Genomic DNA, 24,539 nt, shown 5'->3' with positions numbered 1-24,539 from the left:
TGTGTCATCCATTTTTGTGGCAGAAATGTGTTATTTTTGCTTAAAGTATTTTTCCGCTTCTCTTCACTGCCCATACACCAAACTATCATCAAAGATGGCTACCACATGTTTCTGATGCCGCAAAAAAGGTGTTAGATGCTAAAAAAGAGCCGAGGCATGCTCTAGCCCAAATTACATTCATGTAATGCCATGATCTAAAATTATGGAGTGTCATATGTGTGTCTAAACGCTCTACAGTACAACTAAGGCACATTTAGGCACCGAAAAACAGAACGAAAAGACAGACTAATAGAATAACAAACTGCAGGATAGCTAATTAAGCGAATGAAGTTGAAGACTGTACCTCACCAGGAAAGCGCTATGATCACCAGTATTTGGAGTGTGGTTAAGCACTTTGTTCCAGAGCTTGCTAGACAGGTATGAAAGGCCCTGCCACCCATTCCAGTTCATCAAATTAGTGGAATGATGAAATAGTACTTCTCAGCTAAAACCAGCCTTCGAGTTGAGACATGCTTGCATAATGTACCTTGTGTAGCGGGCAGCCCAATGCCATGGTGGGCTCAAGGCGCTAGGCGAATAATGTACCACAAGGACCAATAGGCACCAAAGGGCATACTGTTAGGGACTGCGACTGCTGCTACAGGTCCATATGTTGGTATCTGCCTTTGTAAACGGATGGGAGAACTAACACGGGTCATCAAGTACGGACACCACGTCCTGCATGAAGGAGAAGGGATGACAATCAACCCAGTTTTTTTCACCTTTAACCTTGCATGTCCTAGCTAACCCGTGTCATTTTGTGGAACAAAGATGCAACGTTACATGAAGACGTTAACAGCATCCTCACCGTCGCTCATGCACACAAGTAGTCCATGCCTATTCAGAATGTGTGCACCTCTGGTCCCCTCAACATGTCACTATTACTACACACAAAGCGAGCAGACTCTGTATGTCACACTCGGTAAGGAATGCTGCAGAGTGCAATATTCCCAAATATGCTATCACCATGAACAGGCTTCACGCAGTTTTCTTTAGAAGAACATTGGTCTCCGAACCTCAAAACTCATTCGACAGCTGCATTTCCATAAGCGACAGCAAGCAAGACTTCAACTACTTAATGGAGACAGCCTCAGAGCTATCCAAAGAATCTTCCTGACCCTTCATATTTGAGCCGGTAAGTTTGGTGTACAGCTTGGCTGCCACTGCTCCTTTCTCCACTTCTCAGTCTCTTTTGATCCCTTCTTTAGATAACTTAGATGATAATTCACAACTGATAACACATTAACCGTAGAAATCACTGACTTCATCACCGACACATCCATCAAACACTGCAGTTGTGTGTTTTTCAGGGGCAGCAGCCTGACTGGGTCTCATTTTAGGAAGAAGCCAAAGGGACTGCTCTCCAAAGCCCTGGCCACACTGAACCCCAGGCATTAGATCATCTAAGGAATGAACTAGGAGAGGAAGCACCCTAGACCCAGTCTACATTGCAATATCAGCGTAACTCTTTTGAGGCTCTAGCCTTTGCCGTCCTTGACCCAGAGTCCACCCACCATGAATAACACAGACCCTCTACGCAAACAAAGGCACGTTTTCTAATACCTCCAATTGGACACACTAAAGAAGCCATTGGTACCCCGACAGCCTGAGCGTAATGTTGAGTAAACATGAACACTGTCTACATATAGACTGTTAACATCACTTCGAAAGTAAACATCATCTCCCATGCCTCCTGAAGCTGTGGTGCACCAAACTCTATCCTTCCAGGTCATGTAAGAATTCAGCAAAAAGACCAGAAGTCAAGTCTTCTCCAGATAAGCTTTCATGACCTGGAACAAACATCAACCGCGTCTCACTAACTCTTCCCTCGTGTACTTCATAGAGGTGACACCATCCATCTTCATCAGGCACTTGTGTGCCGCTAATAAACAGCCCACTTGCTCCGTTAGCTTTGAGGCCCAACGTCAAGAGAAATTTCTCCTCTACTCCATAGTTTTGTGCACAACTTTGAATTGTTCCAGATGTGATATACAGTGCTTCGTAAATCCCTATCTAAGTTTCTGCTACAACAGCATCAATATATATAGGCATTTCAATGCCTCGTTATAAATCCCACAATTTACTATTTTTACACACTATCAGGGTTCACATTTAGAATTATAATTAAACTTTCTCAACAAAATCAAATTAGTGAATCCCACCTCTGCCGCTAGAAAAAGAATATGCATGTTATAAACTGCTTATTATAATCCCTTTATAGATCCATTTTGACTATCAGCGCTTTTGTGAAAAGACATTTCTAAGCACTATTATTTTTGTGAGACAATGCTTCAGCCTTGTTTTCTCCTGTCCTTATATATTTTAAAGCAAAACCAAAGGGGGTGATGGACAGAGTGTTGAACATTGCAAGCACTCACCCCCAGTCAACTGATCTGGGTTTAATCCATCATCATTCTTTAGCACACTCCGCCACCCCAGTTCAGACATGGCCATATGCAAATCAGTCTGACTCTGTGCCTCATGGGATCAGTCCAGCCCGAACTGCCAAGCCATGTTTTCTCTGGACCGGAAACAAGCATCCTGGTACCGGTTTCGGGTTCATAACCCTCATCAGCCAGGCTATCTTGAATCCAGTGGCAAAGTGAGCAAGGGACCCACGTCTGGGCATACCCTGCAAACTTAGGGCGAACAAAGCAAAACCAAAGGGGATGATGGACGGAGTGTTGAACATTGCAAGCACTCACCCCCAGTCAACTGATCTGGGTTTAATCTATCATCATTCTTTAGCTCACTCCGCCACCCCAGTTCAGACATGGCCATATGCAAATCAGTCTGACCCTGTGCCTCATGGGAACAGTCCAGCCCGAACTGCCAAGCCATGACTTCTCTGGACAGGAAACAAGCATCCTGGGACTGGTTTCGGGTTCATAACCCTCATCAGCCAGGCTATCTTGAATCCAGTGGCAAAGTGAGCAAGGGACCCATGTCTGGGCATACCTTGCCAACTTAGGGTGAACAAAGCAAAACCAAAGTGGATGATGGACGGAGTGTTGAACATTGCAAGCACTCACCCCCAGTCAACTGATCTGGGTTTAATCCATCATCATTCTTTAGCTCACTCCGCCACCCCAGTTCAGACATTGTCATATGCAAATCAGTCTGACCCTGTGCCTCATGGGAACAGTCCAGCCCGAACTGCCAAGCCATGTCTTCTCTGGACCGGAAACAAGCATCCTGGGACCGGTTTTGGGTTCATAACCCTCATCAGCCAGGTTGTTTTTGCATTTGTCACTCCGAGTGGGAAGGGTAGGCCCAAACATGGGTCCCGTGCTCTCCATGCCCCTGGAATCAAGCTATCCTGGCTGAAGAGGGGTGAAACCCCGAAACCGGTCCTAGGATGCTTGTTTCCAGTCCAGGGAGGACCTGGCTTGGCAGTTCGGGCTGGACTGTTCCCATGAGGCACAGGGTCAAGACTGATTTGCATATGGCTGGGTTCAAACTGGAACGGCATGGTGAGCAAAAAAACGATGGATTTAGGTCCAGATCTCTGTACTAGGGTGAATGTATGACATTGTTCTGCATTCTGTCCATCAACTGTTGTTTTTGCATTTACTTATTTTAAGGCACACCCAGTAGCGGCTGCCACCGAACAGGGGTGGCAGGCAGGAGAAGGGGGAATAAAAAATTATAAAAGCACTTACCTTAGTACAGCCGGCCGTTACCTCTCCTCCGACCTCTTCTCTTCTCCAGCAGCAGGAGGCACACAGGCTCCCAGTATCCCCTAGCCAATCACATCGCTGTGTTACAGCAGCGTTGTGATTGGTCTGAGTGCCGTGGTTCGGTGCTCAGACACGGGCTGGGAGGCTGTGCATTTTCTCCTCCCAGGCTGTGCGATACAGCCTTGTGGAGAACAAGCTAAGTGCGCATGACTGTTTGGCCAACCCAAGTGCCTAACACTCCTCCCCCAGATCTGAACAGCACATCCAACTGAGCCAGAATGTAAAATATAATGCTAATAACTTTACGTTATCATTTTATTTTTCCTTTTTGAACTGCTCAGTGAGCAGTGGGGAGACGCTCCTCCACCTTAGCGGAGGAGCAGCTGCTGGGCACACCCAGTGCTTTGAACGAACAGTTGTGTCAGGTATGGAGTCCCTGCACTTATTGAATGTGAAAGGAGGTATAGTAGAACTTCTCCGCAGTGATGGAGTACTTTTAATGGAAGTGTTCTGACACTTCTAAGAGGCAAAAAAATACTCTGAAATACTGAGTACCTGAACTTCTGTACTTCCACTTTAAGCATGGGTCACCACCTTTGAACACTGATAACTCAACAAGCATCCTGGGCTCACAGACAGGCCGACTATACCATGATGTAAGACTCAAAATGTTCTAATGTTGAAACTAGTTGAAACACAGGAAATATGAATGACAAACTCAGGATGTGAAACCGAGATTCCGTTTTTGCATAATGCTATAATTACGCCATTAGGGGAAAATTGAGAGTTTCGGCAGCTAACAGGGCGGTCATAGAGAAGTTGCTCTTAGTTGAGTTTCCTGCCAGGGTGTAAGGTTTTCCCACCAATGTGGCGGTGTCTCTCATTAGAGGAGTCACCTCGGGAAGTAAAGCTCTGGCGAACATTTGACCAAATGAGGTCAATGATGGTGGAATGTTCATCACCAAATACGCAGGTATATGTACCACCAAAGCCAGGGTACGTTGTCAATGGCCATATATCTGGTCACGCTAAAATCCTGTTTTCGTCCCAGAATGCTAAGGAGACCATACTTTGTTTTCTATGAAAGTCCAGAGTGCTTCCGATTTTTTCAGAGTTTACTCAAGTGGATCAGGAGTTGGATAATTCTAAACCATGGGTACTCACAAACATTCCCTCAAGGGTCAAAACGCAGTCTTGGGTATGACCGGGGGCTGCACAGATGGGTGGGGGTGTGGCATGTGATTGGGGCGGGGCTAAGATGGGCAGGACATGGCCTGGTGGGGAGTCTGGTGGACAAATTTTAACCACGCGGAGTAAAACTATGCATGGCATTCACAAAGTACATCTTTAAATAAACTGTTCAAAAGATTGAAGGAATGCTGCATTTTGAAACAAACATGTGAATGGATAACAGAAATAAAAAAAGGCATTTTCTCTCACAAAACCTTTCGTACATTAAATTTAAAAAACAGCCATTTCCCAGATCGGAAATTGGTCTGCCTAATAAGATGCAGATAAATGTGCCGCTTTTTACAAGTAAACTACATTCCATGATCATGAGGTCAAATTTCTAAACATCAGTACCTCAATGCTGCATGCTACAGCAGAACCACAGCACAGGAGCAGACATGTCCCTAGAACAAGTTGAACCTCCTTTGGAAAAAAGTCCATCCAAAAAACAAAATGTTGGGTGGCTACAAAAAAACACAGTTGAAAACTGGGCAAGTAAACACATTTATTTCCTTATTCATTTTACAAATATTTGAATTTTAGATTAATAATGCTAGAAATCATACACCTGGCTCCTTAAAATCACCTTCTCTACCCACTTGGAGCCCCCACCCTTCCATCAGCAAATACACCCTGGCCCCCACCTCACAGTTCTCCGGAGCTTCCCATTTCCTGGCAGGCTGAGTTACTTTTAAAAACAAAACTCCAGCTGCAGATTCTTGGTTAGATACGCGAGTTATACTTTCTCAGTACAGTGCCCTTCTGCAGGCAGCTTAGCTGCAGTGGACCTCAGGGTGGATCAGGTGAGCGGCAGCGCTGGTGGCGAGGGCTAGAAAAAGCACACAGCCATTAAGCAAAAAGTAGATGGAAAGGAAAGGCAGGGGGCAGGTAAGACACGATGTCTGGGCTGGGCTGGCAAGGACAACCTGCATGCCAAAGTTATGTCTCTTCCGCTGCCGGCTGCAAGCGCGTGATCGGGTAGACTCAGATTTTTTTCTGAGCATGCTCTGTCAACTTTTTTTTATTTTGAATGCGGCCCCCGAGGAAGGAACACAGGCAAGATAACTGCTCCTGCGCCTGCTTGTTTTCCACATTGGGGCCGCATGGAAAGGTCTGGCGGGCGCAAGTGGCCCGCGGGCCATACTTTGAGTACCACTGTTCTAAACCAATACAGAATCTGAGGAGTCGACTGGCGACATATTGGCTACACTAAATGGGTTAGGTATACCATTGGATGTACAGCTATGGAATCCATTGTTTTTGACAATTTTTCAGATAATGCCATCTTCTGTATCATACCATTACTATGAAAATTATCATGCAGTGGCGTAGCTAGCTCTTGTGCGGCCCGTGGCGGTCACTGTTTCGCCACCTGCAGCGGCAGCGTGAAAAAGCGAGGGGGGGGGGGGGGGTGCTGGCGGTTTCTACGTAGGCGGCTGGGGAGGAGGCCGCAGCCCCCAAAACTCATGCCGCCCGGGGCAGACCTCCTCCCCTTGCTACGCCACTGTTGCCATGTGTTTTCAACTTGTGTCTAAATTGCGCAACAACCGACCTAGGAGTGCACTCCAGGATTAGGCTGTGTTTTATGATCCTTGTAATAATAATCCCAAGCTTGGTGAAGTAAAAAGTGTTGCTTGTAGTACACATGCTTATTTCTCCTACTTCCGGGGCCCTGCCAGCTCATTAGCGTGTTACTCATAAAATAGAGGTTCTGGCTGCTGTTGCTGGGCACATGCACTCCTCATGGTATGGGTAGGGAATACCAAAGACAGAATATCAAAGGAACACAATATCGTGGACAAAATATGGAGGGACTATATATTTATATATGTATATATATATATATATATATATATATATATATATATATATATATATATATATATATATTATCTACTGGCGGTCGCCAGTAGATAGATATAGTTAGGACCGTGTTTCCATAGGAAATCCGCAACATTCTATTTGGAATAACTTTGGCGCCGGTTGACGAATCCTCGCGAAATTCTCAAAATAGGTGGGGCGCTCCGCTCCGCTCCTACCCTGAAAGTCTCGGGGGGATTCATCAAGCGGGGGCTGAGAAAAAAGGGGGGTCCCAAAACGCGTTTTCCCCATGCATTTTCCCATAGGACCTTTAGTCCGAGCTACAGCCCGAACGGCTGAACAGAATTACTTGAAATTTGGCAGAGAGGTAGTCCTCAGGTCAGAGATGTGCCTTTTGCAGGTCTGGTGTAAATCTGTTCAGTAGGTCCTGAGAAAATAGCATTTAAATCAATATATATATCTGTAAGCGCGCTCCGTGCGCTTACGGTAAGCTTACCGTACGCGTACGGTGCCGTGCGCGAGCTCAATTCTGATTGGTGGTTACATGACTGTAAACATTCCAATCGGTCGAAATCAGAAAGTGTCGGCCGCCATTTTCTGTCTCTCGCACTGAAAAACAAAGGTGGATAACGTGAAAAGGGGGCAACGGAGAGAGTTGCAGACCCCCTAGCGTTTGTCAGGGCATCCACGAAGGACCAAAAAGTACGAAAAATACATTTAATAATTTTAAAAAAAAATCGCGGAGTGCGCGTACGGTAAGCTTACCGTACGCGCACGGCAAAAAAAAACGAAATAACAATCACATTTATTAAATAAATTGAAGGACCCGCAAGAGAAAAAAAAAATGGTTACTGTGTAAAAAAAGGCGAGGCGCGCACGGTATGAACTGCGCAACGTGGGCGCTCGGTGCGCGAAGCGCACCGTGCGCGCAGGGTGTGCGCATGGTGAAAAACCAGAAAAAAAATAAAAAAAAAAATACATAACTTAGCATTTAAAAAACCGTACAAATTCACTGAAAAAACCATAGGTTTCACACACATTATAGTTAGGAATTAGCATTTAAAAAACCTTGCAAATTCACTTAAAAAACCATAGGTTTCACACATGTTATAGTTAGCTGTACATTTCACTCGTAAAAAACCAATGAAATTCCACGTTATAGTTAGATCAGGTAACTATAACTTGCGCGACCGCAATCCACAATGTGTCATTTCAGATGTCATCATTGATGTGATGAGTGATGTCACTGACCATGTCATGAGTGATGTAATATGTGACGTCATCAGCAGTTTATTGTGGGCGCGCAAGTTATAGTTACCTGATCTAACTATAACGTGGAATTTCATTTGTTTTTTTACGAGTGAAATGTACAGCTAACTATAACATGTGTGAAACCTATGGTTTTTTAAGTGAATATATATATATATATATATATATATATATATATATATATATACACACGCATGCATGCAGACACACACAAACACCTTCAAGGTATGTAGTGGTAGAGTTGAGAATAATGAATCCATACTCCCCTTCTGTACACTTACCTCTTCAATATTTTCCCTCCTGACATTCTGAGAACAGTGTTGTGACCCTTCAATATTCTGCCTTTTTGCCCTTATTCCCTACCACAATGACCTCTCACATATTCACACCAAGTCCATGATGGCGAACGCTATTTCTTTCAAGACACTTTCCTTTCCACTGACCAATTTACCTCTTCTTCACTTGGTGAGGCAGCTTCACCCAGGACTGCAAATGGGCGCTTCTGTTGCCTACCAACTTTGCTGCCAAGCGTCATATCCTTAGTAGTCAGTCCGAAGGATTTTCAGCCAATGGACATGGCCTTCGGATGCTAAACACACAGGGGTATCCCTCTCTAAATTGTGTTATCATCTGATTAGGCAGTGTGACTGTAGAAGGGTTTGTCCTTACTTCAGAACTACTTGGAAAGATGGGAAGAACTGGTCCCCAATGCCTAGGTCTTATCTGCAAAACACACCCACTTGAGTTTCACCTGCACCAAGCATCACAGCTTCATTTTTTGGGGGTTCTCGGTTTGTTATCATTTCTGGCTATGGACTTGTTTATCTTGCTACATATGTCCTAGTTCCGGGAACAAGAAGATATGGTATCCACCAGTTCTGAAACCAAAAGAATCATAACCAAAGCAGGGAACACTATTTTCACGCTTGGAATTAACACAGTTTCTCAATAATTGGATAATTGGATTGATAGAAGTCTACAGTTTTTTTTTTGGGGGGGGGGGGGGGGGGGAGTTTTATATAGCTTGAACTTGACCCGAAGGTATCAGAGTGCTTTACATGAGCACCAGTTTACAGAAGGACACATTCATTTTTAGGCACGGGGAAATTAAGTGATTTGTCCAGAATCACAGGATGTTGAGTGTCTCTGCCGACACTCAAACCCAGTTCAAGGTTGACCGCCTTAGCCTTTAGGCCACATCCTCTCCCCAACAGTTGTTGACCACAAATGTATCTTCCATGACTACGTATCTCAAGACAGAGGTTACAGATGTGATCATTTGGAAACACAGTGACCTGTGACCACTCTCCCTTTTTATAAAAAGTGGCTCATTTGATCATCAGCAGATTTAAAACAAGAAACAGTCTATCACAGTCGGCTAATGCCAACCATGTGAAGTTTGAATCAAGAAAAGCAATTTCTGAACTCAAAAGACTTCACACACTGTTACTTTCTGTTATTGTTAGGTTTTAGCTTCCTACACTCAAACTACATCCCTAAATGGCACCTTGCCGCATTTTGTTTCGTTTCCTCGAGACTGAGTACAATTGCGGAACCAGATTTTTATTGACTTTAAGAAATAAGACTTCCCTTTATGCCCAATATCGAAATGTAAGATGATTATTCTTTTAAAGTTCAGGTGTTCTGAAAAATGAGGCCCAGGCAGACTTGTTACAGTCTGTATAGCAGATTCTTTTTAGCTAATCAGTGTTCATATGCTTATCCTGTATAGTGACTCATTAATGTCATGTTTTCGAAATGCGTGCCAAATTTGACCACCCATGCGCATAAGAATGCATTTATCCCCACTATCATATCTTCCCTCAGGCTACAATTCGTGAAAGGGTTGTTTCCCAGTTGCCAGAATACTGAAATAATTCTGTTTTAAATCAGAAATGCGCAATACCATCTGAGACTCTTGGGAGGCACTTCTATACTCCGGGATAGGATTTCAAAATTGTGCCACAGCCACTGCAGACTTGTGCATGGAATTGCTCTGTTGACAGGATCACGTAAGATACATTGAGCTTAGTGTTTAATATGAAAAAATATAAGTGCCAGGGCCCTCGTCGGGAGGCTGCTGCAGCTTGCGCCACCCATTGCATCTGCCAGTGCTCCCAATTGATGGTACCAACACAACGTCTAACGATCACACTCCTACAAGTGTGATAATTCAAACTTTTCCAGGCCCCAATGCTATAAGAAAAGCTTGGGTGGTAGGTATTAGTCAATTCTAATGTATGTTTTAATGTATGTTTTATTAATAAACAACTCTTGTGGTGCATATCTCTAAATTAGACAAACAGCGCCATCATGTGGCAGTCTGTCATAAGTGCCTTTGTTGACAATTAAGTGCCCGTGCCGACAATTGTGTCCCAGTGCAGAGCACCAGAAACCACCAGCTCAAATTAAGCCCTGACATAGCTCATATGAGATCGGCCACATCACTCTTATCCACAACACTCTCCAGTGACTTCTGATTGAAGCCAGGAAGTATTTACTAAGGGGCTGCTCTAGTGTACAAGCCTCCTCATTCTGGAGTCTCCAATTTTCTGACTTGATGTCTATGCAGAGCTCCAAGACTCTTCTCTTGGATCCTGTGTTTATGAATCAAGGCACTAAGGGCCATATGTAGGGAACATACTATTTACCGATTCATAAATACCGAATTTTACCGATTCGGTATTTATTGAATCGGTAAATAGTATGTAGGTAAACAATCGGTAATTATTACCGATTCGGTAAATATCGGTATTTATGAATAGGTATTTACCGAATCGGTAATAATGCATCCCTTCCCATTCATTCCTATGGGCCTGGAGGCCCATAGGAATGAATGGGAAGCCATTTACTATTACCGATTCGGTAAATACCAAATCGGTAATAAGGGAAGCATAATCATGGGTGGCAGGGTGTCACATTGACACCCTGTTGCACCCCTGATTCGTGCATGTGTGCACATGTGGCGCACATACATGCCCTAAGGGCATGTATGTCTGCCACATGGCACTTTTAAAGCAGCCAAATTTAGCTTTTTGAAAGGTATTCGTTATTTAACATCAACCTGTAGTTGGTGTTAAATACCGAATCCTTACTACTGAATTTCACTCACTTGAGTGCTCCCTACATATGATTTAAGGATTCGGTAATTTACCGAATCTGTATTTTACCGATTCGGTATTTTACCGATCCCTTACCGATTTGGTAAATTACCGAATCCTTAAATCATGCCTCCTACATCTCAAATGCCTAAATACCGGTCGGTAACGGGATATTTACCGAATTTCGTCCGTTACCGACCGGTATTTAGCTACCTACATGAGGCCCTAAGTCCTTTTCTGGAACTGTGCTCAAGACATGGATTACTTCTCTCCCTTTCTACTCTGCAGAACAGTACATCTTCCCAAGTTTTCGAAACTCAACTAATATGTCTTCTGTGGAACCAACATCGACAAGTCTAAGTACCCAACAGTCTATCGCCTTCTCCTGGTGCTGAGAGTCACTTAACGGCTCTTACTCATTTAGGGTGGAGACTTATATTAGCTATCGTCTTTATTATATTTCCTGAAGTATTATATTTCATTCAAAGTGTTTAACATTTTTAGGTGGTTATATAAATCTTTTTGTTACATTGTTGCCTTATATATTTACCCAGCTACCTCCTTGATTTATATTTTATGTGTTACTGTGATGTCTCTTGTTTATGGTTTGCTCACAATATTGCTCTTGAAAAATGGTCCTATTAGTCACATTTAACTGCCTTTTTAATTTGGATTCTATTTAGAGGTTGGCATTAAAAGTGCATCCAGCAGAAATGGATGGATGCGGTGTCCCTCATTCTCTCAGTTATCCTGCCTCGTTTAAAAGTGGGGAAGCTCTGTGTTATTGAGGGCAGAGTCATATCCGGACTCCCCTCTGAACCATCTTTACTGATGGTAGACTGCCAAATGTCATGCTGTCAGAAGGTGTGCCGTATTTCGACAGTCTTTCCATTCCATGTTAGCTCTTTTTGCAGGTCTTCAGTAGCCTACCCTTTTGATTTTACTAAGTATGTATAATAAACATATTTGCAGGAGTTTTCAGATAGCCCTCTTCATCCATTGGTCTGGTGTTGGCATACAATATGGGTAAACTGGTCGGCCCACTTCAGCCATTGGCTAACTTCACTGTAAGTGACTGCATTCTGCCCCTTCACAAGGAGCGCATCAACACACAGAGTTGTTCCTTTCCGTGCCAAGGACTACTATGGTAGCATTTGCTTTTTGAGATAAAAAAAATATTGTTACTTTTAGTTGATGTTTGCTTGGATTGACAAGGGCTCAGCAGCTTTCCCAACAACAACATTTTAGAAATACCATTACAAAACAATCGTTGAGAAGGCAAAAAGGCTGGCTGAAAATGTGAGAACTATTGGTTATGCCAATGCTTGTTTTAATCTATACTAGGCAGGAAAATAGAAAAAATCTCCCTGTGTGTCAGGGATGCTGAGTTTCTGTTTCCCAAAAGCTAAAATATACTTTGGGGGCTTGTCTATGGAAAGGGAAAAAATGCGGACTGGCCCACCATGGCATGGCAGACAGGCAGGCATTGCCTATTTTCAGTAAAAGCCCTCCTACTCTGTTGTCGGGAGCCCTTTGGTGAATAAACTCTCCAGAACTCTTACAAATTAAAGATTTGAATAGTTTATCATTAGTTGTTATACTACTAATGCTCTGTATAGCGCTTTGGGGTAGTTCCTTATCCAAACTGTCTAAAACTACAAAACTAAGTAAAAAAATTCAGTAGGTTGAGGTTTGATCTGCTAACTAATCAATATAGGCCCCTTTCAAAACATGCATTTGAACTCTTAGCTAAGTCTCTCAATCTACCAAGCTCTGAGTAGGCAATTAATTAGAAATTGACTTAATTGCTCTCACTAGTGCCCTATCGCTTTTTGGTTCGCAGAGCATATACTATCAAACAGTGGAACACATTTAAAACATTTCCACAATCTTGCGTTGTGAAGATAACAGTAAGAGTGTTTGAGAATCATTGCTAAGACTAGAATCAAAATGTAAACTTCAATGTTGATGATGAAATAGGTTTTGCTATTTAAGACCGATAATGAGATTTAAAAGAGTTCAGAATTGACACTGGATTTTAGATTCATGTAATCTGATTCTTCCTAAATCTGTTTAGGAACAAAATGTAAGGTATGTTCCTTCTGGAAATAATCTCTGAATGTGTTGTTTGTACGAATATGGTATTCAGAAATATTGTCGGAAATAAATATTGTGTACTAAACATTGTTTGCAAAAGTATCGTCCCATCAGTTGTAGATTTAGATTTTCTGCTATTTAGCTCCAATGGGGAGATATTTTTGTAAACAAAGTTTAGGACATGTTATTTTAGTTAAATGATATTTAGACCACGAGATGCTGGTTCCATACTGATCTGACCATCAACATAACATGTCATCAACATCATTGATGAAAGTTGGCAACACTGGCAGCGTGGGCCATTTCTCAAAGTAAAATGTTGGCCCCATGCACTTGTCGATTTTTAAAATCATGCACTAATGGTAAGTATTAATTTTAAAATAGTGATTGTGCTATGCGAAGAGTTTAGTATTTTAATGGATTTTATTTCTTTTTTAGCATTTCACTTATAATATTTCTATTTCTATTACTGAACCTACATTTCAGAAAAGTGACAAGCAAATTTATAAAATTCAGCTATGTGGTTGAAATTTACCACACATATTCTTAAAAGCAGTGTAATTTGAGTTGTCTATAGTGTCACTCAGATTCAAAGGTGAAAAACAAACCTGTTATTCACTTTTTAATCATCTATAGTTTTATGTTATGTATGATCCTTGAAAAGGTCTCCCACTGCGTCAACAGCTATACAAGGGGCGAGAGGCTAATGGGGGAGCCAAACATAACAAGGTTTCTCCTCCCTGTCCCAAATGTAAAATAAATACCTGTCCCCCACTGAACCCCTCCCTTGCCTTGCCTCTCTCTTCTCAAGACTGTACTCTCTGCATCATAATGCTGCACTGATAGGCTTACAAAGAGTCTAGTCAGAGCTGCCTGGAATTCCAATATTAAGTACTTTTATTATTAACAATGTTTGTTTCCCACTTGTTGGTACATCATTGCTGTGAATGACCAGATTTAGAATCTAATATCCTCGTTAGTAGCACACGGTGTCAGCCACAGATAACAAAGACTTGACTTTCAATATATAATTTGCTAATTAATGTGTTTCTTATTGGTATCTTACAGATAAGATGATGGTGGTATTGGCACTGGTGGTTTTAATTCAGGTGATAACATATACCAATGGAAACTGTTTCACAAACCTTGTTTGTCAAGAGAAGTTGAACTTAAATAACATGGGCATAAACTGCACAATTTTGGATTGGTCAGAATTTGACAGATGTGTAAATACTTCAGAATTAATCCTTAGCAATAATAACATCACACATATTAAAGATTACCCCAAAATGAACATGGAAAAACTCTCACATCTCGATTTGTCCTTTAATAAACTGAAACATCTACCAAAAGGGATTTTGTTCCGGGCCAAAGAGTTGACAAAACTCAACCTTATGAACAACTATCTTTTAGATCTGCCAGAAGATTTTTTTAATGCTTCAACTAAACTTAAGATCTTACATCTGGAAGGAAATCCAATATCGTCCGTCCCCAATACCCTCATCAAAACCAACTTGGTCAACTTGACAGTGGATTGCAGATGTGACGTAACAAAGAGCGTTGTGGAATTATTTTCACCGTCTTGTCAAAATGCCACGTTTAATGAGTGCAAGACAGGTACATTCTACTGCAAGTCAACAAACGACTGGCTCGATATCAATATTTTCTACACAGAGAACTGTCGCTCCCCAAGGTTTCTTGCAGCTTACATCTCTATACCCCTTGTGATAGTGGGGATCATTGCTGTGGTTGTTATCATTGTTGTTGTGAGGAAGAAGAGAAAGTTAACGACGTTTGAAGACAAATCAGACATCAATGCGTCTCAGGCTCAAGCTCAGCCCAGGTATACAAGCAGAATTGTGGAAAGTCTCCCAAAAGGAGGTTCAAGCCACTTTAAAGCCCCGAGTAAGCCATATGAAAATGTTTTTATTGGCCAGGTTCACCCCGCTCCTGCAATGCAGTATGAATGCCTCGACAGATCCCAACCAGACAAGAGGTAAGAAACATGGATGTAGGTTTTCATACCCGGCTTTTTTGAAATGTAATAGGTCCTGCCAGCTCTAATGTCATGTTCTTAAATTGTACCTTCACTAGCATAAAGATATTTTAATATTCTATGCTACTCACATTCAAGTTTGTCTTTTTTACAATATATTTTAGTACAATATGGTCATTGCAGATATGTCCAATGTTTTTCTCCTGAGTGCCTCTAGCAAAGGGTTAGAAGTCAAAATATTGAGGTTAAAAATATTGACCTAGAAGAATATCGACTGTAGAATTTCAACTTCCACGATAACATCTAAGTAAGCATGTATAGGTAAATGTAGATTCACCATACTTAATTCCACATCTAGTAAAAATAAATATACATATGTGTGTGTGTGTGTGTATATATATATATATATATATATATATATATATATATATATATATATATATATACACACACACACACACATATGTGTGTGTGTGTATTTTCAAGGTAAGTAGATTTGGAGTTAGGAATAGTAAATCTATACTCTATATATATACCTTGATGCTGTATTGCAGCTGGATTTACAGTACAAAACAAATGGGTCCTTAGGCAGCAGAGAAATGGCTACTGAGCAAAGTTATTCCTGTTACAACTCTGGGCTGCCTTCAACTGGCAGTCTTAAAGAACCATAGGTCTATGACTATTTACCAGTGCCGGAAGCCTCAAGCAGGGAGTTTTCTCGTAAGCAGGGGGCAAACTGTACTAAGAAGAAGCAATACTTGTTCCCCACTGCAGGATCCCATTTTAACTCTCATTACTGAAAAATATTTTATATCTGGGAGTTTTAAAAAATGTTTACAAAGTTCCAAACCGTATGAATTGCAACTTCACACACACCTAGCCTACACCAAGAAACTTAAGATGCTTGTTATTAGAAACAAGGCAAATAAGAACATTAGAATGGCTTGGATCCAATTAAGAATCTTATATGGCAGAGAGGGAATAGTGGTAGGTCCAACATTGAAGCATTGATTTTTTGCTTATCCCAGTTTAGAACACTCTGCCTTCAATGAGTGTTATGTTGTATTAGCCAAATAGCCCTCCGGCTCAGTTTATTCCAGTCACAAACTTTTCTCTTGCCCTTTACAGGCCTTCCCCCAGTGGCTAATTTGAGCCAGGGTTTTCCGGTGCTCAGCACCGGCACTTAAGTGATTTCCGGTGTCAACACCATATTTAGAACAGTCTACCACAAGGTGGCGCTGCTCATCTAATTTAGAGATGAGCAGAACAACGGCGTTTTATGTATATAATTTACATTAAAATTGCTAATACCTGCCTTCCCAGCCATTCCTTTAGCTTTGGGGACCTGGAATAATCTGAACTGTAGCATTTACATGCGAGAGAGATGGTTCGTAGTTGTTTTGGCAGCGATGTCAAGGGGGGTGGGTGGTGCAAGCTGCAGTGGCCTCCTGGTCAGAGCCCTGGCACTTAATATTTTACAAATTAAGCACTGCCTTCCCCTATAAGTCAGGCTTAGAATTCTAGTGAGGGTCTGTAACGACAGATGGAGTCCAAGACAGAAGAGCTATCTATAGGGGACCAGATACTGTGTGCAGCCATAAGAGCCTGCTAGCAAAGGGCGTCGTCAAATATATATCATGATAGCAAGCCCTGCTCATAACATAAGCTGCCAAAGGCTTCTTTACATATTCATATCACAGGTTGGCAGATTGGGGGAAAGTAAAAACAAGGCAGTAGGATTTTTTATTATTGTATTACATAAGGCAGGAAGGTTCCTCCACCCTTAGTTTCAAGTTTCAGAGACCTAAGATACACCACAAAATACAGATGTAGCTTCCAACAAATAACGTACAAGAGAAATGTGCAACTAGATTGATGCGCCACAAATGTGTTGTCTGCACACCTATGAGGTTCATCCAAGGCTTCCGTAACCTTAGTCTCTGTACTGCAGCTGGCAAGAAAGTCGGCCTGCGTGGACTTTAAAAGATTATGTTGATCAACATACATAGAGAGCTGGTTAAAAAAAGCATGTTTTAGTAATTTAGCTAGATAAAGGAGCTGTGAGATGTACCTGTAATTCTCTGAATTTTCAAGATCTATAGATGTTTTCAGAAGCATAATAATGTGTACTTGGTTTAATTCACCTGAAATAATACAAAACAATAAGGAAGCATTTCTAATGGACATTCACCTCCTACGTTCAACCAGTAAAAGATCATATGGAACTTGTAGGAAGTGTCCACTGTAGAGCCTGATGGTTTACTGCCCTTCAGCATTGGATGGAAGTCACCACTAGAAGTAGTCTAGTGCTCTGTTCTTGATGTCTGTAGTGTGTACCACTCTTCAAGATATATATTTTTGGGAGGGGCAGACACACCGAATGCAAGGCAATAAAAAGTGACTCATCTTTAACTACAGTTCTCCAGCATTGGCATCTTTCCTAGACTAACGTGTTTAAATTATTCCCCTTTATTAGGTTGGGAATTATTTCCAACCTGACGACAGGAAATGATTCAAGCTGTGAATCTATGAAAGGTCCAATGCTGGAGAATCCTTTTTAGCTGGTATATCATGGTGGAGGTGAGGGTGCTTTAGGGTTTGTATGAAGCATGCATATTCATAGTGAATCTTTGCATTTCCCATATGTCCCTCTTGTACTTATACATCTGTCTGTTTTCTCCACTATCTACAATAGAAGCCATAGTGTGGAAGAAGACCATTATATGCAGTGCGATACCAACGAAGGCAACCATCCTATTTACGGAAATACAGAGCAGATGTACTACAATTATACTGGCCCGCAAAATCAGCCAGACGAGGATGTCTACATTATGCCCGACACCTAATCCTGGCAAAACTTTAAAGCAGAAACTCTGATGCTTATAGTCCTCTTCAATGAGGAATTCCAGTTTGCCAATACTCGGCTCTTTTCTCTACCAGAAATGTGGAAGAACCTCCAATGACTGTATTCAGTTTATTTTACAATAAACCAAAAATGGTGCAGAAATTGAATACTTTAAAAAAAAAAAAAAGAATAATTCTGCTCCTAACTTGGGTCTGTCAACGGGGGAGAAGTAATGGTTATATTGCCTTCATTCTGTTCTCAAGCCTGTACGGTCAAACCAATTGTGTTTTTTTCACTTCTGGGACAACTGGAATTATGAAGAGAAGTCAAAGGTCTTCAAAGCAGCATCTTCTGTGGGAACTTTATGAATGTATTATATTGGCGATTCTTAAAAGATCGGGTGTCGGCAGAGACGATGAGGAGGACACGTGGTATGACCTATATTTTTGGATGTAATGCTTTTGCCCTATCGTTCTAGTCTTTGCTGTATGGCTAAATACACAGTGTTACAGTGGGAAACCCTTTCCCCTCTTTGTGCCACAATGACTCAAAACTGAGGTGCTCAGGAGATCCAGCGGATATGTAAAATTATGAATCCGTGATCAAGGCTTCTCCATACAGAACCAGATGATCTACATGGCAATAAAAACATCGAAGAAAAAGAAAAATCAATCGCCATTTAAATGCAAATCCGTGGATCTACTGAACTGGCTTTAGTTTTAGTTTAGGCCCTTTTCAAGCCTCAAACCACTGCAGAAAATTGTGTTAACCTTTAGGGAACTAAACTATTTAGGCAAACTCCTCTTTAGAGGTTGAAACAGAATGTCACGCACAGTGGCTTGTTTAAAGTTAACTGAAAAAAGATCAATTAGGGGAAACATGAAAGCTTTCGATGTTGGACGGGGAGAGTGTTTAAAGTTATCTCCAATGGGAGTCATTAAAAGCTGAACAACAATGTTTCCATTTCTTTTTTTTTGCAACTGGCCTTCTCTCCACACTCATCCTGTTTTCAGTTACCAGCCACACTCAATGGCATTATGAACTGTTTGTTGCAACTTATGTGCAGAATTTGTGTTTGAGATGCAAGACTAAATAAATACAAATTATAAAAACCAAAGACCCAACGAGAAGTTTACATCTGCTGCATTGTTCTGAAACTGAAAGATTTTCTGTGCGCTTAAGATGTCCCATCTCATGATATCCCCATCTCATGATATCCCCATCTCTAGATATCCCCATCTCTAGATATCCCCATCTCATGATAACCCCATCTCAAGATATCCCCATCTCATGATATTTCCATCTCATGATATTTCCATCTCATGATATTTCCATCTCATGATATCCCCATCTCAAAATATCCCCATCTCATGATATTTCCATCTCAAGATATCCCCATCTCATGATATTCCCATCTCAAGATATCCTCATCTCAAGATATCCCTGTCTCATGACATCCCTAGCGCACAGCACCACCATGGCAAATGTTTGGTCCATCCCTCTGTCAGGTAGTGCATCTGATATTAGTCCTTTCAAAGTACAGAAAAGGTACGAATGCTCCCACGCATTGAGAGTTAGTAAGTTTCCAATTCTCTCATAGGATCGTTCTTGACCAGGATCCCAATGACAGGGACACACCGATTTCCTGAGAGAGGCGAAACACTATGGGTTTCAATAGTCTTCGATCTTACATATGGCTTGGAATGACATAGCGGGTGATGTGATAGTGGAGGAATGTGAAGTGAGTGTTGGGTTGTCAAATATGAGGTGTGAGAAGTGGTCAGATGTAAGATGAAGTGGTGGAATTCTGTGATGTTGTAGTGTGGTGTGTCGGTGCATTCTGAACAGTAAGATGGTAAGTTGTCATAGGAAGAAGGTATGTATAGAGGTTTGTTTTCCCGCGGTATGGCTTGGCATTTTATGGGGCAGTGCCCTATTTTTTAATGGCTTCGATGTGATGTGTCGCAATATGGTCTTCGATATAGAGTGGCGGCATGCAGTGTGACAACATATGAATTGTGCTGTGTGGGATATAGTGAGAGGCTTGCTGTGATGTGGTGGTTTGTGTTGTATGGAAGAGGAAAGGTGGCATTGTCAGTGATCCTGTGGTTAATAGGTCTGCGTGACATCATCTGCAGGAATTTGTGTTACATAGTGGTTATAGCCACATAGGTGTTATATTCTGGAAATAGTCCTGTGTTGGGTGGTTTAGGGTTGTTTGCTGTGGTTCGATAGAGTTTTGAGCAATTATTATGAGAAAGTATGGTGTTGTATTTGGTGACATAGTGAATTGTGCTGGTGTACGGTGGTGCGTGTTGAGATGTTGTTTAGTCTGTGACAAACTGCGCCGTCTCTCTTGCAATCATCTGGTGCGATGTAGGGCGAAGAAATCTGGTCAGGAAGACATTCTGGCAGTTATGAGAGCAGAACAGGGAAGGGGAAAAAGGAGTAAAAGCGGAGGTGAGTGAGGGAGGAAAGGACAAAAGCGAGTCTGTATGGTGACAAGAGGAGAGACGGGACTAAGAAGGGAGTGTGGAGAGAGACGAGGATTGGGGAAGAGAGAGAATAGGCAGAGCATATCGGAGTGTGATGAGAAATGAGAGATGAGATAAAGGGGGAAAGGAGAACAAAAGGAGAGAGGAGGTAAGGGAAGCAGAAGGGGAGAAAGTGAGGGGGAGGGTTAGGTATTGGTCAGGGGAGAAAGGAAGGTGGAAAGAAGACAGAAGAGAGGGAGGTATGAAAGGGGAGGAAACAAGGAGGTGAGAGGAGAGATGGAAAGTGGGAGCAGAGGAGAGAGTAGGGCATGGGAAAATGGAAGGGGGACAGGGGGAGGAAAGAAGAAGCCGAAAGAGAGGAGAGGTTATAGGGTGGAATTAGTAGGAGATGATTGATTGGAAACAGAGGGGACAAAGATGAGCTGGGAAAGAGAGAAGAGGTGAGGCGGCAGATGAAGTGATTAGAAAGAGTGGAGAAGATAGCCTAAAGGAGGAGGGAACGGAAGAGTAGAGAAGATGGAGAAAGGTATACATGAGGATTAAGATTCAAGAGGACGGATAGGAGAAAAGAGACGAGCAATGTGAGAGAAGACGAAGGAGGAGGAAGAAGGCACAGTGCATTTCATGGAGTGGTACCCTGTCTTCTATCAAGAGCTGGCTGGTGTGATGCAATGAGGCGTGGATGCTTAGATGTTGTCGAGTGTGGCAATGAGTGATTGGTGATGTGTGGTGCGAGAGGATGTGTGATGTGTGGTAAAGTGATGTCCTGTTGCGTGGAGTGATGTGGAGTGGAAAAGGTGTTGACGAATGTGATTGGTGAAAATAATGTCTATAGGGTTGTTGTGAATATCTGTGTGGTGTCATATCCTTTTCCAATGTGTTTGTAACAGTGTAGACAAGAGCAATACAATAGTCACTTTTCTGATTGAAACAATATAACCCTCTTTTCGTCGTTGCCTGCACCTCAAAATATTTCAGAAAGCATTTGTCTGTCCTTCTTGAATTAATTAATGAATTACAAGTCATCTTTTGACAAATTAAAGTGCTTCACAATAGAGATAAATGTAATGTAATGTTCTATATATTTGTAAATAAACAGTACAAATCCCACCTGTAACCACTTTGTTCCACACTTTAATTAAAGCTGTCCTGAGTTTGATCATTTTCTAAACCTTACAAGGTTCCTTTAACAACAGGTGCCAAATCCACTGCCTATAAGAAGAAGATCAACAAAGGGTGGACCGAATCAATGACGTTATTCCGCAGCCTTTTTCAAAGCAGGGAATCACAACGCGGTCGTTACAATGACCGCGTTGTGATTCCGCATACCATTACTCTGCAAGTCGGGACAACGACTTGCGGAGGGTGGGCGATTGATGTTGGAATAGTATAATTTACTCTTCCAACTCCAGTCTGTGCGGACACTGGGGAAGGTGTTGGATTTTAAATCCAACACCTCCCCCCCCCTCCGCAAGTCGCCGTTCCGACTTGCAGAGTAATAGTATGCGGAATCACAACGCGGTCGTTGTAACGACCGCGTTGTGATTCCCTGCGTTGAAAAGCTTTCGGGGTAAACGTTGTTTACGGGTGGACCCAGAGCTCCACTTTCCACACTGATGAACCCTCTATGTGAGCACATGAGTGCAGGCAGAAAGCTGAAGCTGCCAAGCCACACCTAACAATAAAACAAGAGTTTCTACTGCGTCTGTGTATCTGCGAAGAAACGCAACAAATATTGAGAAAGAAAGACATAAGGAAAGATGGATTTAGAGAACAATGAAAGCTAAAACCTTATTAGAGTCAAATGTGTAAAAAAAGGTTCACTGGGAAAATAAGCGCTGCATAAGAAACATGACTAGTATTGGTAAGGTTACCAGATGCTCCATGTCACCAAGGATTTTCGGTGCTCGGCACCAGCACTTAATTGTCAATTGTGTTGGTACTGCCACTGGCAGTGCTGGGAGGGGCAATGTGTGGTGCAAACCGCAGTGGCCTCCTGGCGAGGGCCCGGACACTTATTTTCTTACAAATGAAGCACTGTCTGTAATGCTTCAGTTCTTGTCTTGTCCTTTACCAATAATTATTTATTCGTTCAAATGTCTCAACCACAAGTGAAGCAGGACTACAACTTCCAGAATGCATTACGGTGTTAATTGAAAACTCAGGTCTGGAGCGCTGCCTCCCCAGACATGGAGCCATCTAGTAACCTTACAGAGTGGTTAGTGCGCTGTGCTTTGTGCTTGTGCTCGCACACTAATGTCAAGGGGGAAGGATTGTGGGGCTTGAGGTAGTGGGACTTGCAACAAGCCTAGATAGAGACAGAGAATAACATATTGGCACCCGGCTTGACCTATCTGTCATTACTGAAGTGGTAAGTGGTGATCTGAAGGAGGTGTTGTCCATGCCTACTTCATCTCCTTCCTTGGTTTATGTGAGAAAGGCTGTGACATTATTGAAGCTAGATGGCCGTGTGATTATCATTGGGTACAGAATCAGGACAATGAGGGGTTTGTGTGGCAGGTGAGGTGCAATGAGGTAAGAGAGAGGGAAGGTGGGCAACTCCCTGACCCAGGGAGAATTCCCTTCTTCCCAGGGCTGTTGTCTGGGCTCCCTACTAGAGTCACTCAGGTTTGCGGGGTCCCTCTTTGGTCGCTTCTCTGACTCCTGGCATGAATCTGCCGGGCGGATGAACCCATGAGCTTGTGTCCTTTGTCCCCTGACCTTTCCATGGAATGTCCTCCTTCTATCTCCGACTGCCTATTCTGCTTCCATGGAGACCCCTTTGTGTGCTTCCTGTCACACAATGAAGAAAAACACAATTACGCCTATGATACACTCCTAGACACTCCCGACTTGTTAAGTGTTTCACTGAGCTCTACTGGAGGACTAGAAGTGTGTGTTTACAACTACCAGGGAACCTTTGCATGCAGACGTCTCACGCAGGCCCCAGCTTCCAGTTCCCCTTTCCCACCAACCAGAACCTAGAGTCTCAACGCCAACCGGAGGAGAAGCGAAACTCCAGAGCTCAGCTTCCCTTCTTATCGAAGACCTTTCCTGGAGTGATTCGTCTCTTTGGTTTTGTCACTCAGTAGAACTTTGCTCCGGCTCATTGTTTTAAAAAGAAATACTTCAGCATGATTATTAATCCTTATTAATCCTTATTAATCTTCTCTTCGTGATTATTAATCCTTATTAATCTTCTGCGGATCATTAATCCTTATTAATCTTCTCCTCATGATTATTATTTCCTTATTAATCTTCTCCTCATGATTATTAATCCTTATTAATCTTCTCCTCATGATTATTAATCCTTATTAATCTTCTCCTCATGATTATTAATCCTTATTAATCTTCTCCTCGTGATTATTATTTCCTTATTAATCTTCTCCTCATGATTATTAATCCTTATTAATCTTCTCATGATTATTAATCCTTATCAATCTTCTCCTCATGACTATTATTTCCTTATTAATCTTCTCCTCAAGATTATTAATCCTTATTAATCTTCTCCTCATGATTATTATTTCCTTATTAATCTTCTCCTCGTGATTTTTAATCCTTATTAATCTTCTCCTCGTGATTATTTCCTTATTAATCTTCTCCTCATGATTATTAATCCTTATTAATCTTCTCCTCGTGATTATTTCCTTATTAATCTTCTCCTCATGATTATTAATCCTTATTAATCTTCTCCTCGTGATTATTATTTCCTTATTAATCTTTTCCTCATGATTATTAATCCTTATTAATCTTCTCCCCATGATTATTAATCCTTATTAATCTTCTCCTCATGATTATTATTACATCATCATTAATATCCTTATTACAAATATGGTTTGTGACTGCTAACCCTCACCGGGTCTGCCCTAGTTCCTTATGGCTACTTTATCCAGTCTCTTCTGTCCTATATGTTCGGAGATGGCAACATTGGTTCATGGGAAAGTGCTACCAGCAGATTCAAGAGAC

The 24,539-nt window shown here is 42.0% G+C and overlaps 1 protein-coding gene across 2 annotated transcripts in view; it reads left to right on the top strand.

Annotated features, from left to right (window-relative positions):
- LRRC25 (leucine rich repeat containing 25) overlaps nt 1-19,181 on the top strand; it is a 37,078-nt gene extending 17,897 nt beyond the window's left edge. Inside the window, exons 1-3 of one of the 2 annotated variants that reach the window (XM_085637366.1) lie at nt 5,681-5,752; nt 14,306-15,233; nt 17,929-19,181. In XM_085637366.1, coding sequence (XP_085493492.1) covers nt 14,311-15,233; nt 17,929-18,079 — 1,074 coding nt within the window. In that variant the 5' untranslated portion in view covers nt 5,681-5,752; nt 14,306-14,310 and the 3' untranslated portion in view covers nt 18,080-19,181. Of the gene's footprint in view, nt 1-5,680; nt 5,753-14,305; nt 15,234-17,928 lie in introns of those variants that run through there. The other variant, XM_085637365.1, reaches the window with a different exon arrangement.
- The last annotated feature ends 5,358 nt before the right edge of the window (nt 19,182-24,539 follow it).

The sequence above is a fragment of the Triturus cristatus genome, chromosome 12 (assembly GCF_964204655.1).
Source record: "Triturus cristatus chromosome 12, aTriCri1.1, whole genome shotgun sequence".
Taxonomy (NCBI): domain Eukaryota; kingdom Metazoa; phylum Chordata; class Amphibia; order Caudata; family Salamandridae; genus Triturus; species Triturus cristatus.
This window is presented reverse-complemented; position numbering and strand designations above follow the sequence as displayed.